The sequence below is a fragment of the Haemorhous mexicanus genome, chromosome 23 (genome assembly GCF_027477595.1).
Source record: "Haemorhous mexicanus isolate bHaeMex1 chromosome 23, bHaeMex1.pri, whole genome shotgun sequence".
NCBI classification, from domain to species: Eukaryota; Metazoa; Chordata; class Aves; order Passeriformes; family Fringillidae; genus Haemorhous; species Haemorhous mexicanus.
In genome coordinates, this window is record NC_082363.1 from 1,193,369 (window position 1) to 1,209,580 (window position 16,212).

Below are 16,212 nucleotides of genomic sequence, written 5' to 3' on the forward strand. Positions count from 1 at the left end.
TGTGCTCTTTCCCTGGGGAGCCTGTTCAGTGCTCGACCACCCTCTGGGGGAAGAACCTTTTCCTAACATCCAACCTAATCCTGCCCTGACACAGCTCCAGCCATTCCCTGGGTCCTGTCACTGTCACCAGAGCAGAGATCAGTGTCTGCCTCTCCTCTTCCCCTCACAGGAAGGTGTAACTGGGATGAGTCTCCCTTCAGTCTCCTCCAGCTGAACAGACCAAGTGCCCTCAGCCACTCCGATCCCCCTCAAGGCCCTTCAGCAGCTTCACTGCCCTCCTCTGGACGCTTTCTAACGCCTTAATATCCTTCTTATATTGCGGTGCCCACACCTGCCCTCAATATCCCAGGTGAGGCCGCCCCAGCGCAGAGCAGAGCGGGACAATCCCCTCCGCGGCCCGATGCTCCCGGGACACGGCTGCCACCATCCCCATTCCGAACCCACCCCACAGCACTGCCACAGCTTCTGAGCCGCCACGGCCTCTCCGCAGGCCCTCACCTCCGAGCCCGCCGCCGGCAGCCCCGGTTTCCCGGAAGAGCTCGGTCTCCATGGGGACGGCGGGCGGGCGCGCCGGAAGCGGCGGCGCTCGGTGCGGGAGGGCGGCACGTCCGCTCCTCCGCCCGCGGCCCGCCGGACCATGGAGTCGGGACGGGCCGGGTGGCTCCTGCTCCTCCTGCTACTGCCGGCGCTAGGAGCGGCCGCGCCCGGCGAATTCGACCCGTACCGAGTGCTGGGGGTCGGCCGGAGCTCCAGCCAGGCCGACATCAAGAAGGCCTACAAGCGGCTCGCCCGGGAATGGTACGTGCTGCCCTTGCACCCCCTCCGCCCGGCTCCGGGAGCGGATCCCGGCCTCGGTCCGGTGACAGCGGCAGCCCCGCGGCCCGCGGTGGCAGGAGCCGCCTCGCCTGGCTGTGCGCCCCGGCGTCCTCGCAGGCCGGCGGTCAGCCTGACACGCGTAGATGCTCCAGGCCAGCGATAGTGCTGTAAAACCCTCTGGAGTCCGGCTGCGGGATGGGGGGGGGGAAGTTCGCTCAGAGTCTGCTTAGGAGGGAAAAAGTTCTCCCAGAATCAGGCTACAGGGGGGAAGGTTCTCCCAGAGTCTGGCTAGGCTGGGAAAATTCTCACGGGGTCTGGCTATGGGTGGGGGAAAGATCTCCTGGAATCTGGCTACAGAGGGAAAAGTTCTCCTGGAGTGTGGCTGTGGGGGAAAAATTGTCGCAGAGTCTGGCTACAGGAATAAAGTTTTTCCAGAGGCTGGTTACAAAGGGAAAACGTTCTAGAATCAGGCTACAGGGAGAAAAGTTCTCCCAGAGTCTGTCTGTGGGAGGAAAAGTTCTCCTGGAGTCTGACTACAAGGGGATAAACTTCTCCCAGAGTCAAGTGATGGGGGAAAAATGTTCTCTTGGAGTCTGGTTGTGGGGAGAAAAATTTCTCCCTGGGAACTATTAATACACGAGGGTTGAAGTCTCAGCTTGATAGCTGGATGCCCAAGGGCCGTTCACTCTCTGCTGTGGAAGGGAAATGTATTGGATGCACAAATGTCACACCCCTCATGCAGGTGGTGTGTGGTGAGGGGCAGGCTTCTGGCATAGAAATAAAAGTAATAAAGTAGGCTTACCTGCAGCTCTTAGAGACCATGTTGGCGTGTGTGAGACACTCCCAAGGCCATGGCAGGAGGTGATTCAAGGAAGAACCAGGTAGTTATGTAGGGCAGCAGCCAAGGGAGGCATTGCTACTAGGAAGGAGACACGCTCCGTGTTCTGGGCTCAGGCTGCTGGGGATGGAGCAGACAGAGGGACAGGTCCACAGGCACACAGCCCACATCCCAGTGCTGCATTTTGAGATGGGGTTTGGGCAGGGACAGCATGTGCTGGGTATAAATCTGATCTCAGCCTTGGGGATGTCGGTGCATGCCCTCCCTGCCCATAGCCTCCTCACCTCCAAACAGAGGCCAACAGCTCCCCCAGTGACCTCTTTTCCTCTGGTTCTGCCCCACAGGCACCCTGACAAAAACAAGGACCCGGGTGCAGAGGACAAATTCATCCAGATTAGCAAGGCCTATGAGGTAACACATGCTTCCTGTGAACTCCTGGTATCATTAACATCAAGTGACCTTAATTTTCCACACACGGCTTTGTGTTTTTTTCAGTGTATTTCTGTGTGGGAAAGGTGCTTGACTCTGTGGAGGTGGACGTTGCCCCACCCAAAAAATTTGCTCAGCTTTTTTGACAAAGCCACTGGGGTCACCAGCATGGTTTCTGCTATAAATACTTTGCTGCAGGTCTGCCCTGCTCTGCCTAAAAAGCCTCAAAGAAGGAAGGAGTGGGTATTCCCCAAGCCCTGCCCAGCTGACCAGCGTCTTGACTGTGTCACACATGCATAAAAGCATTTTGGGGTCATGTAAGCAACGTTCATCATCACAGGGATTTAGTCACCTCAAATTATTCATAGCAGTAGTTATTTGCACGTTCTGGAAATTGTTTGCTCCAGTTTGTGGCAGCCAAGCCCATGGAAATCAAAATAAATCCTTATTTCCCTGCTAAAAAATGCAGTTTCTCTGCAGGGCTTCTGGCTGCTCAGTGAAGCTTTTGGCACTTTCTGAACCCTCCAGATTCAAAGAGACACCAGCAAAAGCCAGAAAAGAGTGTTTGTGCTCAGAACACAGGATATTCAGACCCGAGGAGCTGTTGGTGACAGAAGTGGGTACAGCAGTCTGGATTTAGGGGCTCCTTTGGGCTTTGAGGGTTTTTTTACCCTTATTTACCACAGTAAGCTGAAAAGGATGTGATGCTTCCCTTTTCCAAAATATTTATCTGTCTGATGTGCAGCAAAGACTGCACATTCTTTAACGTTATTTACTGAGGGATTACAGTCAGGGCAGTTCCCCCTCATGGTTTCAGGCAATCATTTTTCCATCATTTTCTTTCCAGATTCTCTCCAACGAGGAAAAGAGGGCAAACTTTGATCGCTACGGAGATGCTGGGGAAAGCCAGGGCTTCTCTCAGCAGCAGCGTCGCCAGTTCCACCGCTTCCATGATGGCTTCTATTTTGATGAGTCCTTCTTCCATTTCCCTTTCAATTCTGAGAGGCGCGACACCTCCGACGAGAAGTATTTGCTCCACTTTTCTCACTACATCAATGAAATTGTGCCAGATAGCTTCAAGAAACCTTACCTCATTAAAATCACCTCAGACTGGTGCTTCAGCTGCATCCACATCGAGCCCGTGTGGAAGGAAGTTGCTCAGGAATTGGAGGCTCTGGGTAAGGATGAGGTTGTCGGGGATGAGTGTGTGTCCCTCACCTGGGAAGGCTGCAGTGGTTTGCCTTCAGGTTTGTGTGACCCAGTTTAGATCCTGTGGATTTCCTCAGGGTTTTATCCTAATGATCTCCCAAACATTCCTAACTCCAAAGCAGGGTGCTGGGCAAAGGAGCAGGTCATTAGTTTTGCACTGGGGATTTGGGTTGTGGGAGATCTTACAAGTGAACCCGGTGCTCTCCTTTTCCAGGAGCAGGAATCGGCGTCGTTCACGCAGGGTATGAACGGCGCCTCGCCCATCATCTGGGTGCCCACAGCACTCCGACCCTGCTGGGGCTCATTAATGGGAAAATAACCTTCTTCCACAATGCTGTCGTTCGGGAAAACCTGCGGCAGTTTGTGGAGAACCTCCTGCCAGGGAATCTTGTTGAAAAGGTAGGTTCTAGCGGGGGTGTCAGGTGCTGCTGCTCCTCTCTGCCTGGAGATCCCTCTCTCCTTGGCTGTTTCGGTGGTTAATCTGATTAATTCAGGCTCCAAATTGATCTGTGGCACAAAGCTCCAAACCCTGGAGCTGTCAGAAGCATTCCCACCCCGCAGCTCTGTAACACTAGTCCTTGAAAAGAGGATCCTGCTACTACATGGTCACACCAATGATTCTAGTGGCAGCTGACCCCAGCTGTGACACCCCACAGCTGCCAGGGCTCTACTCAAGGTATCCCTAGGACAGGAACCTGCTGCATTTCACTTGTCTCCTGCTTTCTTGGCATTTCATCCAGCAAATTAGGGACCACTTGCTACCTCATAGGTCACATCTGCTAAAACTCAGTGACACAGAGTCCTGTTTGTTTTGTCCAGTTTTCCTTCAGACCTTTGAAACGAACTGGCAGCATGAGCCCTTTCAAAATCATAAGTAAAATCTCCTAACTGATAAAATATTCCTGTGTTTCAGCCTTCTGGTGATTTTTGACAGAGTCCTAAAACACCACCACCCTTGTGATGTGGCTGGGTCAGCCTCCACAGCACTCTCACCTGCCTAGCCTCTGCTCATGGCCTTGTTCACGTCACCTCATTTTCCCTTGGGATCTTTACCGGGATCACCTTCCCCAACAGATTCTTCACTTGTCTTCTGGGTACTGGAGTTATTGGACTTCTCGCCCCCAAAATAGGGATCATTTCCCCTTCTACAGTAACTGCAGCCATTTATGTCCTTTCTGAGAGGTAGCACACCTGAAACAGAGCACGTTTACTGGAGCTATCAGGTGTCTTCTTAACCCTTGGGTTCCCATTTTTATGTATATTTAAATAATATGGTCCCAACAAACAGGAGAATAACAGTGATGTTGGCATTGACTTGGAATGGCATCAACAGAGGCTGCAATAACTAAGATGGATGAGGGAGGTCAAGAGTGATGGTTTTAATTCATTTATAAATCAGGAATATCTGTTGGAAAGACCAATCCACTGTCTGGTTCCTGCAACATCTGGACAGCCTTTTCAGGCTCAGCCCTCATTCAGACACCTCGTTGCAGAGTGTTGCTGGTGTCTGACAGCTCAGAGGTTAAACTGATGTTCTGCTTCTGTCTAAAGATTACAGATAAAAACTACATCCGCTTTCTGTCCCACTGGAGGAAAGACAACAAGCCCCACGTGCTGCTCTTCGATCACATGCCAGTTGTGCCGTTGTTATACAAGGTAATGTCATTTCTCTCACTGCATTGTTGACTTGCTTATAAATCCAGATGTTCCAAATTACAACACGCCACTGCCGTGAGCAGTGGACCAATGCCTCCAGACACCAGACTGGTTCAAGGAGAGCGAGGTGATTTGTGCAGGTTTTAAATAATGTGACCAGGTGACCAGCTTTGTAAGGAGTCTGTTTCTTCGTCCTGACACAGTTACCCTTCACAAGTGTGAAGGTGTGGGTTTGTTTCAGAGGTAGCAGCAACACAGGTACACAACCTTTTGTTGGGAATGAGAGATGTTTGTGTCATATCTAATTTGGGTTGCTGAAAATCCCATTTCCTAAGAAGCCCCTGCCGCCCTACAACATGTCAGGCTGTAAACAAAGCTGTGGATCCTTGGAGGCTCCTGGCACAATGACTAAGGGGATGCAAAATTTGGTTTAGTGAGGGAGAGAAAGGGCTTGTACCTCTCACATCTGGTGGGATTCAAACAGTGGAATGTGTTCTTGAAGCAAGGTCACCACAGGCACTTGGGGAGAAAATGCTTACTCTGTAACATAACTGTGCTGGGGATTTCCTCCTGCCCAGCTGACGGCCTTTGCCTACCGAGATTACCTGTCCTTTGGCTACGTGTACGTCGGACTGCGAGGCACCGAGGAGCTGTCCAGCCAGTACAACATCAATGTCTACACTCCCACCATGATGATCTTCAAAGAGCACATTGACCGGCCCGCTGACGTTGTGCAGGTATCACTCAGAGCCCTCTCCAAGAGCTTAGGGAAAACAGGCACGGAGCTTTTTTGACCAAGCTGGTGATGAGGGGGTGGTCAGTGGTGCAGTTTGGAGGAAGAGTATTTGTTCTCAACCTAAACTCAGGCTTTGGAGGAGGAGGAAGAGTGTTAGGACAAGGGAAGCTTGGGGCACTCCATCCTGTTGGGGGGTGGGGACACAGGTAACTTCCCAGTCTTGGGGCCTCAGAACATCTTGGGTGATTGCAGGGATGACCACAAGGGCTGGCAGCCTTCTCCAGGAACATCCAACAGCTTTCTCCTCCTCTTTCTGCTCATTTCAAACTTTTGCTTTCTTGGTCCTTGCCAGGCACGAGAAATGAAGAAGCAGCTCATTGATGACTTCCTTTCCCAGAATAAGTTCCTCATGGTGGCCAGGCTAACCAGCCAGAGGCTGTTCCAGGAGCTGTGTCCTGTGAAGAAGTCTCACCGTCAGCGGAAGTAAGTGAGGTGTTCCCATTTTGTTTCCCAAGGCTCTGGGGCTGCTCTTAGAGTCACTTTTGGTTTGATTCTGCAGGAAAAGAGCAATGACTGCATTGGATCATGCTCAATTATCCACACTGTCAGAGGGGTTTGGGGCTTACCAGGATTGTTCTGCTGAGAGGAAAGGGGTTGGTCATTCCCTCTCACCTACAGACTGGCTCTTAATCCCTCATCTCATTGTGTCACCCAGGCACTGCGTGGTCTTGCTTACCGAGGAAGGAGAGAAGTTTGCTGAGGCTTATGAGGCATTTTTGACTTTTGCTGTGGCCAACACAAAAGACACGCTGAGGTTTGTGCACATCTACAGTGATCGGCAGCCGGAATTTGCAGACGCCTTGCTGATGGATGAGGAGAAGTATCACGGAAGATCAGCTGTGAGGGCTTCCTTTTATTTTTTTTAATCCCTTCTTCTCTTAGCCTTGATGCTGTACCTTGATCTGACATCTGATTCTGGGAAGTGGTTTGAAATTAATCATCTGTCTAGAAGAAAACAAAAGCCCCTTCCTCTCTGACATGTGCCATGCTCTTGGCTCATCCAGGTGGTCATTCTGGAGAGACGCAATAATGCAGGGAAGATCGTCTTTAAAGCCTTGGAGGAGGCCTGGCAAGGCAGCAAAGAGGACAACTTCATCCTCCTGGATCTCCTGGATCAGCTGAGAACAGACCCTGGCCTTCTGTCATCAGAGACTGTTGTGGCAGACCTGAATGATGAGCTCGCTCCTGTAAGTGCACAGCTTTTCCAGATGCCTGACGTTCATGTTACCTTTGTGGACAGTCCCATTATGGTTGTTCAGAGGCATTATTTATATTTTAAAATAACAAGGCAAAACAGAAGGAATCTCATGGCATGTTGTGAACCTCTTGGGGCTCTTTATAGCAGTTTTGTCATTTCGTTTTTTGCTTTTCATTCTTTTCAAACAGATGTTCCTTATCCGATGGTTCTATTCCACAGTGGACTACATCTCAGACTGGTGGGACAGTTTGTTTCACAGTAACTGGTACGGATTGGGCATCCATTGTTGGTATTCGTTGCTTCCTTGTTACCTTTATTTTAAAACAGATGCAATTTTAGCATCCTTTTGGGTGAGAGCAGGACAGTACTCAAAAACATGATGTCCTTTAAGACCCAAGAAACAAGCTGAGTTTCTGGGGAAGGCCCACAGTGTTATCTGACATAGGCAGGAACTGAAATTGAGGCAGAAATTGTGAACTCACGGACCTGACTGCTGCTTGCACATCTTCCCTCAGGCGAGAAATGATGCCACTCCTGTCCTTGCTCTTCTCTGCGCTCTTCATTCTCTTTGGCACCGTTATTGTTCAGGCTTTCAGGTGAGTGGGCACCAAAATGCCTTCAGGGGTGGCTCTTCAGCCCAACCCCAAGGCCTTAAACACACACAAAATCACCTTCCTCTGCAGTGATTCGAGTGACACAAGGGACACTCCACCCTCGGGGAAAGAAGAAACGGCGGCAAAGACGGAGAAGAATGACACGAGCTTCAGCAAAGAGAGTAACAGGTTCCCTGTCTAAATTTTCCAGAATGTTTTCTGCAGAAGCATTGCTCAGGGAGCACCTGTGCGGGGAGCGTTAGTGAGGAGCAGAGAAGTGCTGAAGTTGCACATAGTGCAGTTGTTGTGCAGGGCTGTGCAGGCACAGCAAGGAAGGAGGACCAGTGCACAGCCAGCACGCAGCCAGCAAGGACTGGGGGACACTAATCTGCTTATTAAAGAATTCCCACCAAGTTTGCCCAAGACAGCATCCTCAGGGGAGAGGTAAAGGTGTGACCCACTCATTGAGAGAGGTGCAAACCAAGCTATTGCATCAGTAACATTGGCTTTTGCTACAGGGCACAGGGATGGCTCAGCATAATGGGCTAGCAAATGCACTCACAGTTTCTCCATCCTCAGTTGCTCCCAGTCCTTTGCCCCTCTTTCACTTGGTCTTTTTGTTGCAGCAGGATTCCCAAAAAGAGCTTTGTTGAGGTGACTGAGCTAACGGACATCAACTACACCAGTAACTTGGTGCGCCTGAGGCCAGGGCACATGAACATCGTCTTGATCCTGTCCAACTCCACCAAAACCCCCCTGCTCCAGAAGTTTGCTCTGGAAGTCTACATGTTCACAGGGTAGGCTGGGCCCTCTCCCAGGCTTCTGTTGCTGTATTAACCACTTGTGTAATGCTGCTCTGGTGACATGTGAGGAGCATGGGTGGCTCTATTGCCAGGAGCGAATGCTTCTGGTGATCTAAGCAGCCTCTGCCTTCATCAGTGGCAGTGAGCCACCAAAAAACAAGAGGCTGTTCCCAGCCAAACTTCGTGGTGGTGGCCAGAGGGGTCAGGTGCTGGTGCCACTTTGACTGTACCCATGTTTTGACAAATAGAAAGCACGACAGTGCTGCGTACACTGAGCTGAAAAAGGAGCTGTGGCAACACAGCACTGCCCTGCCCTTGTTGACAATTCCTTACCTGTTCAGTAGGAATCCAGCCAGACCCAGAACACATACTAATCCCAATATCTTCTCTGCTCTTCCCCCAGGAGCAGCTCTCTTCACTTCTCCTTTCTCAGCCTGGACAAGCACCGAGAGTGGCTGGAGTATCTGCTGGAGTTTGCACAGGATGCGGCCCCCATCCCAAACCAGTATGACAAGCATTTCCTTGAGCGTGACTACACGGGCTATGTCCTGGCTCTGAATGGTCACAAGAAATACTTCTGCCTCTTTAAGCCTCACAGATCAGGGGACGAGGGGGGAACCCTGGGATCATGCGAGGATTACGATGCTTTACAACATGCGGAAGCCAGAGGGAAATCCTCCTGCAGCCCGGGATCTAGATCCACTAAAAACAAATTACACAAATTGTCCTTTTGGATGGAACGCCTTCTAGAGGGTTCCTTACAGAGGTTCTATATCCCCTCGTGGCCTGCACTAGACTGAGGAATTTTACAGAGATTCTAAGGGGACAAACTTTTTATGAAGATGACAAGGGACAGCTCTTTCCAGGAATACTCAAACAAGCTTGATGAATGGACCTTAGGTTTTAGATTAACTTTCCTGGGGCCAGCAATTAGAACACACCTCCTGTGTCTGGAGCCCGGGAGCGCAGCCAAGCACACCCATGTGCCCTCCACCGCTCTGCTGTGCGTTTGGATGCTGTACAGCCCAAGAGCCAAGAGGTCCGTTGTGCCCCTCTCGTCCTGCCACGTCTGCTTCCCAAGTCACCCCCATCCCACCTCTTGTTTTACCTCGGTTGAAGAAATCCGTGACTTCCCTGGGTCTGGACCAGCTGTGGCCGGTGATGCAGGCCGGGTCACGGTACTCCCTCCCTGTCCCTGTGTGCTTAGCCCATGGTGCATGGTGTAACTCTGGCAAGACCCTGCAGACCCTCCAGGCCCTGCTCTTCTGAAAGGCCTCCTCCCACCAGGCAGTGGTACTCTCTCGGCTTTCCCCATGGTAAGTGATGCAGAATCTGGTTAGGAGCATCTCCCTTGTAGCAAACCTTAGCTGGGACCCCCCTGTGGTGCGGGCTCGTGGGCGATCTGCATGTTTCATGCTCCCCGTGTCATGATTCCACCTGCAGCTTCACTGGCTGAACCGTAACGGGGAGGGAAAGGGCACGGCCATAAAATACTGTCAAAGTGTTGAGTCATTTAAATGTCACGTTGATTTTTCAGATGCCTTTTCTGCTTGTCGATTTTAGACTATGTATCCTAGAGCCATAACTTTACCTGCGTCCTCAGATTGTAGGCATGAGCTGCTATGAGCCAGTAGATGTGTAAAAAACTCTACGTAGCTGCCAGGGAGTCACCTGGGCTCCTTGCAAACACCTTTCCAGCTGTAGTACAAACCAACCTTCCTTTGTATCAAGGAACCTCATCCTTCAACGATTGTATTCTTGAAATGTTGTCCCAGAAGTGCTGTATAATCAGACTGTTGCGTGTGTGTGAAGCTCCTTTGGTTTAGTTGGAGGTTGAGATGTTTGGTTTCAGCCTCTCACCCATTTCTTTCTTACCCCAAACCTCCATTTCTGCACACTCAGGCTGCTCCCGTGGCTTTGTGTTTGTTTGCTTGGGTATTTCTTTCATCTTTTGGAAGCATTGGGGGTGTGTGAGGCTAGAGCAGCTGCAGAGCCCTGGGTTTGGAGGTTGCTTTGCTGTAGCAGTGCCTGACAGCTGCTTCCAGCACCACAGGGAAAGGGTGCCCCTGGGTAAGGCAGAGGGAGGATAAGCAGCAGCCTCGTGGCTGCTTAACACTCCTCGAGTGACCAAGCAAGGCAGCAGGGCTTCTCTTTGTGGCAAGGACTGAAATCCTGTGAGGTTTGTTCTTCCTTTTCACTGCACCGGGGCTGACACTGGCGCGCATGCCTTCTCCTTCCGTGGATCTGGAACCCTGTGGCACCATCAGGCTCCAGCACAGGGATGGGGGCCAGTGGCCTTTGCCACAGGGCTTGGAGCACAGAGCACTCAGTGAACACATGGTGTTAATTCCAGACTCAGCCCGTGCCACTTTAGTTACCATCTTAGCAGAGCAGCCAGACAGTAGGAATAACTGCCAACCCCTGAGCTAGCTGCTGATCCTGCACAGATGCTGGGAATGCTCCAGCCATTGCACTCCCTACATGCCCTAATTGCTCCCAAAGCCTTGCCTCCTTGCATTTCCCCATCCTGGGAGCAGACTGGCATGCTCCAACCCCCAGAGGTACCTCAGATCCCCTGTACAATGTGCTTCAAACAAAGGCTGTGATGCTACAAACGATCCCTATGTGAGGTAGGTTAATTCCAGCCCAGTGCACTCTGGGCCATGGAATGAGGCACTAAAGTAGAGGGAAGGAAGGGAAGTGATGTCTTCTCCCTGCCCAGGAGTTCCTGTGAAGCTCCTGTGAGGGCGCACAGGCAGCACTGACAGAGCAGAGAGGGAGTGAAACACCAGCCTGATGTTTCTAGACTCCACTTCCACCTGGCTGGAGCAATCACTGCAGCACTCCTGCACTTTTCCCACAGCTTGCCATGCAGGATGTGGTTGGAATAGTTTTTAGCCCAGCAGAAAGCTCCACATAACATCTTAAACATTTGCAGTAGCAGAAGAATGCTCTCTGTCTCTCTGCTGTTTCTTCAGCTGATCAGAAACAAGGAGAAAACCCTCAACTCATGAAAACAAAGTGCCTAGTTATGCTACAGTGGGGGAATTCAGCCCAACCCTGAGGAAGGGAAGAAGGCTTTATGGCCTTCACATCCACTGTGTGTTGCATGCTACCAGAATCATTGGGTTTATTTTCCTTTTAGCACAACCTCCCCTTTCAGCCAGGGAGTGCTTGCATCAGTCCATCGGTGCTGGCTGGAGCTGGACAGGAGCACAGCTCCTGGGTTTTTATGGAAATTTTGCCTAAGCTGAAGCAAAAGCCAAGCTGCTCTGCCCCTGGTTTACTTGGCTGCAGTGCCAGTGTGGCACCCCAGGTGTTTGCTGTCTTGAGACCACGGTCAGAGCTCCTTATCCCAGGATCTGCCCTCTCCCAGCAGCCATGAGCCATCACCCCATCATTTTCTGAACACTTGTGATTCTGTTCCACACACGGTGATTTGTAATCCAAAGATTAAGGAGATTGGGTCCTAGTGCACTTTCCTAGTGAGATCTGAGCAATGGCACAGTGCTCAGAGCTGAGGCAAAGGGATACAGGCCCCAGAGTGGAGATTGTTCCCAAACTCCTCCCTGTCCCTGTCTCTGCCCTTCACCCACAGCAACCAGGAGCCAGGACACGAGTGCAGCCTGACAAGTAGGACTGAGAACTAGGTACCTATTTTGCACTTTTGATACTAGGAGGGGGGGAATTAACTTATTTGGCAAACTTGTCTTTTTTATTTTTGGGGGGGTTTTGTTTTGTTTTTGTATTTGTTGTCATTTTGTTTTAAGACAATTACAGTTTCGCAACCAAAATAAACTATTTTAATGTGTGATGAGGCGGCTCTGTGTCTCCATGTACAAACTAACCTCAGCTCCGTGTCCTCTCAGAAATTACAGGAGCATTAAACTGCTTCTGCCATAGGAAACTCCTGGTTATTCCACCAGCAGGCAATCTAGTCATATAACTCCCTACTCTCAGCAGGAGGCTCAGGCCCCCTCCATGTCCTCCCTTCTACATTCATTGTCCTGCTGCAGCATCCTAATGGGACAAACCTTTCATCAGTGTCAGTTTTTCCAGGAGCCCCATGAGCTGGGTGAATCATTCCAGAGGCAAAATGGCATTAGCCTCATCTATGCCTTTCCCAGGCCAGCTCCAAAGCTCCAGACCCCAGTTAAATAGGTTGTCTAGCCTTCCCTACAGTTTCTCAGCTAAAAAAATACCTTTTCTAGTGCTAAATGGCATTTATTTCATGCTGCAAAATCCACGCTGGCTGCAGCTGCCTGAAGGGAAGGGGTCATGGAAACCTGGCTGAGGACACAGAGGAGCATTGCCCCGGGGCAGGTGGGAACTGCCCTCACAGTGTCTTCACTCCTGGGAGGACGCACAGCATCTCAAACAGTAGGTTTGCCCCCAGGAGGGCTGTATTGCCTAAAAAAACAACACAAAAAAAGGAAATCTGTGTATATCCAACAGCTTTCACCCACAGCCACCTGTGCCAGGCACTTATCTTGCCCTCAGGCATCTTCAGACTCACCAGAGACATCGTACATTGGTGCAACTTCCACAAGGTCACACCCCACTATGTTCAGGCCTTTGCAGCCACGAATAATCTCCAAAGCCTAGGGAAAAAAATGGATTTGGGATCAAGAAACACATCTGGCTTAGCAGACCAGTTCAGTCTCTGCTTTACCCATATTCCAGTAAGGAAATGCAACCTCTACAGACCAAATCATATCAGTTCCACATTTTCCTTCCTCATCACCATGAGGAAACATTTCCTGGCCTTCCTAAACTTCTACTTTACTGTGCTGGTGAAACGACTTCCTTTAAAAGGAGCAAAAGAGCCCTTTCCCTCTGGGCAGGGCAGCGTGTCCCCTCACCTGTGCAGGGGTGAGCCCAGCTATCTCCGGGGTGCCGGTGCCCGGGGCGTAGGCGGGGTCCAGCCCATCGATATCGAAGCTGATGTACATCGGCTTGTCCCCCATCTGCGCCCTCACCTCCCTCATCAGCGGCTCCAGGGACTTCATCCAGCACTCCTCAGCTGGGACCACTCGGAAACCCTGTGGGAGCACAGACACAGGCTCCTGCTTAGGGAAAGGGGGGACATGAGGAGCATCCCCTGCCCTGCTGGGGAATATCTGCCGGGAACAATCCTCATTCCAGGGCGAAGCTGCAGAAGTGCACCCGAAAACACCTTCCACTCCCCACACACACTTTCTAGCACCCCACTCAGCGGACATTCAGTGAGCAGAGAGTGCTTGTCCTGCAGACAAGCCGCTGGCATGGAACAAGAGGCAAAAAATTCATTTATTCCCCTTCTGAAGCCAAGTAAATGTTACTGACGCGATATTTATGGCAAGGGAGCACACAACTCTGCGCGGGGATCAGTTTACCTGTTCCCGGCAGTACTTGAGGGGATCGGGGTCATAGGAGGAGCCTCGGATGCCGATCTGTACCACGTGGCCGCAGTCTAAGAGCCCTTCCTCCACACAGCGCCGGAATGGGCTCCCGTGGTAGAGCTTCTGTCCCAGAGCCGTGTCCCCGGTGTCGGTGTGAGCATCCACGTGCACCAGTCCCACGGGACCGTGCCTGCTCGAGACAGGGTGGCCACGCTAGTCCTGTCCCGTGCATGGTGGCCCTGCTAACAGCAGGGACAGCAAACCTGGAGCCTTGCTGAGGCTCTTTCCCAGGTCCTTTCTCTCCATACTCAGATTAGAAACTTACTTTGCCGCCAGAGCCTGCAGGATTGGGTATGTAATGGTGTGATCTCCACCTGCAAAAAGACATGGGGAAGAGGGGGAATACACTACAGGAGCTGTTCAGTGCTCATTTCTTTTGCTCCCAAGTAATTTTTTCCCTCTTTGCATTTATCCTGCACTTATTTATGCAGGGCTTCATTGCCAAAGGAAAACTAACACTCCCATGTGCAGGTTGCTTCCTCTCCTGGGTCCTCTCTTCTCCTGATCTTGCTGTTAGGGAGGACCAGATATGCAGAACTGCCAGAAGAGACAGCCTGTGGAGCAGGATCCTTTATTGGGCTTATAGATAGATATTTGATCAGCTTCTAGGACGCTGTAACTGATGACTTGCCCCTTATTACTCCACACACTCACCGCCTTCAGCAGCACTAACGCCAAAGCACTAACAGCAGAGAACTTGAACATGCACCCAAATCAGGCCTCATGCAAAGCCTGGTGCTCGCTCAGCTGGAGGGACACAAGGGACAAAACCTGCTCTTGTTTTGGGTCCTGCTCAACAGGACACCAAAAACACGTCACTGGTTTTATTTGCAGACAGACCCATGCTCCTAATTTTTGACCCAAAGGAAGAGGCATCACAGAACATTCTGTTCAGTGGAGAGCCTGTGAATTTACCCATGATATAGCACAACAGCCCAGGCAGGGCACAGATTCATCACTCGCCTTCTGCCAAGCCTGGATTGAATGACAGAAGCAGAGGGAGTTTGACGGAGCCAGGACGCAGTGGCAGGACAGGGAGACAGGGGCTCCTTACCCAAGGTGAGGGGAACACAGCCGGAGGCCACGATCTCCTGGTAGGACTCTCGGATGAGGCGGCAGCTGTCAGGCAGGCTGTAGAGGTTCACGTTCACATCCCCGATGTCGGCCACCCGCAGGGAGTCAAAGGGCGCCGCCCCGGTGCTGCCGTTGTACCTCCTCACCATGGCCGACTCGGCGCGGATCTGACGCGGGCCGAACCTGGGCGATGACATGGCAGGGAAATGCCACCAGCATTGTTCCCAGCACCCCTCTCACCACGGGAGAGCCATGCCCGATGGCCAGAGGGAAACATGAGCTTCCCTGGCTGGCCCTTACCTGGCTCCCGGCCGGTTGGACGTGCCTGTGTCCAGCGGGACACCGACAAACGCCACGTCCAGTCCCTCCGCAGATGCCCGCATGGGAAGCCTCATCATGGAGCAGACCCCCACAGGCCGGGCCACGAGCAGGGCACTGGGGGGCACGTTGAACTGCGAGCTCCAGCAGCTGGGGGCTCTGCTCCCTGGGACCATGGGCTGGAGGAACCCTGCAGACACACTGGCTGGGGAGCTGGAGGTGGCCAGAAGGGCCAGAGGCTGCAGGCTGTGGTGTGATGCGGTCACCATAGTGGTCACAGCTGGCTTGGGAGCGCAGAGCCCAGCTCCCCGGGGCAGCAGCTGGCTGCAGGCAGCCCAGAGCAGAGGCCTCATCCTGACCCACACACTCCCACCCTCTCTCCCACTGGGAACGCAGCAAGGTGTGCTGTGGAGCCCGTTCCCAGCTTGGGCAGAGTGCCAGCTGCCTCTGCCAAGCCTCCCTCCAGGGATCAAAGTGCACCGGACACTCCACTGCCCAGGGAAGGGCAGAAAGCCAGCCCAACCTCCACATTCACCCTCCCAGCCACCCCCTTTCCCAATGGCATAGTCCTGGCAAACACTGGGGACAAACACAGCAGTGAGGGGCAAGAGCCTTTGCAGGGATTAGTGGGACAAGGTGGGAGGGACATGCTGGGAGATGTCCCAGTTTGCTCCCCTTGGGCATTTGCAGACAGCATAGTAGCATTTGTTGCATTAACAGCCTGTACTTTTAACCTGCACTCCACAAAAGCATCCAGAATGCTGAAAAATCATAAAAATGTATCGTTAGTGGAAGGCAGAAGGGAAAGAAAACAAAAGGGAAGTCTGACCTCTGCAGAATCACGGGGTGGACAAAATGCAAGGAACAGGGGAAGCATTAACAGGGATTTAAGGACCTGATGGACAAGCTGCAGGACAAGCATTTTTAGGCCATTTTTGAGGACAGAATTGAAACGGTTTCCAGGGAAAGCAAGTTTCCAACGAGTGGAGTTCATCAGTGCAGATAAAACCCTGGTTGGGCAAATACAAACACTCTTGATAC

At 51.9% G+C, this 16,212-nt stretch overlaps 2 protein-coding genes across 3 annotated transcripts; one reads left to right on the top strand and one right to left on the bottom strand.

Moving 5' to 3' along the window:
• The first annotated feature begins 564 nt into the window (after positions 1 to 564).
• DNAJC16 (DnaJ heat shock protein family (Hsp40) member C16) lies at positions 565 to 12,152 on the top strand. Of its 2 annotated transcripts, XM_059866881.1 has the most exons (14): positions 565 to 798; positions 1,999 to 2,065; positions 2,931 to 3,261; positions 3,507 to 3,691; positions 4,844 to 4,948; positions 5,527 to 5,685; positions 6,037 to 6,167; positions 6,400 to 6,583; positions 6,749 to 6,931; positions 7,131 to 7,207; positions 7,458 to 7,538; positions 7,626 to 7,724; positions 8,162 to 8,332; positions 8,742 to 12,152. In XM_059866881.1, exons 1-14 carry the CDS (start codon positions 638 to 640, stop codon positions 9,136 to 9,138), a joined length of 2,331 nt encoding a protein of 776 aa, XP_059722864.1. In that variant the 5' UTR covers positions 565 to 637; the 3' UTR covers positions 9,139 to 12,152. The 2 variants fall into 2 exon arrangements, with proteins under 2 accessions (XP_059722864.1, XP_059722866.1); XM_059866883.1 differs by lacking the exon at positions 1,999 to 2,065 and having other exon boundaries at positions 666 to 798.
• A 389-nt stretch (positions 12,153 to 12,541) lies between these two features.
• AGMAT (agmatinase) lies at positions 12,542 to 15,609 on the bottom strand. The gene is made up of 7 exons (XM_059866884.1): positions 15,154 to 15,609; positions 14,834 to 15,036; positions 14,045 to 14,093; positions 13,714 to 13,909; positions 13,201 to 13,380; positions 12,855 to 12,939; positions 12,542 to 12,748 (listed from the first exon to the last, which is right to left on the bottom strand). Exons 1-7 carry the CDS (start codon positions 15,522 to 15,524, stop codon positions 12,675 to 12,677), a joined length of 1,158 nt encoding a protein of 385 aa, XP_059722867.1. The 5' UTR covers positions 15,525 to 15,609; the 3' UTR covers positions 12,542 to 12,674.
• Between the last annotated feature and the right edge of the window lie 603 nt (positions 15,610 to 16,212).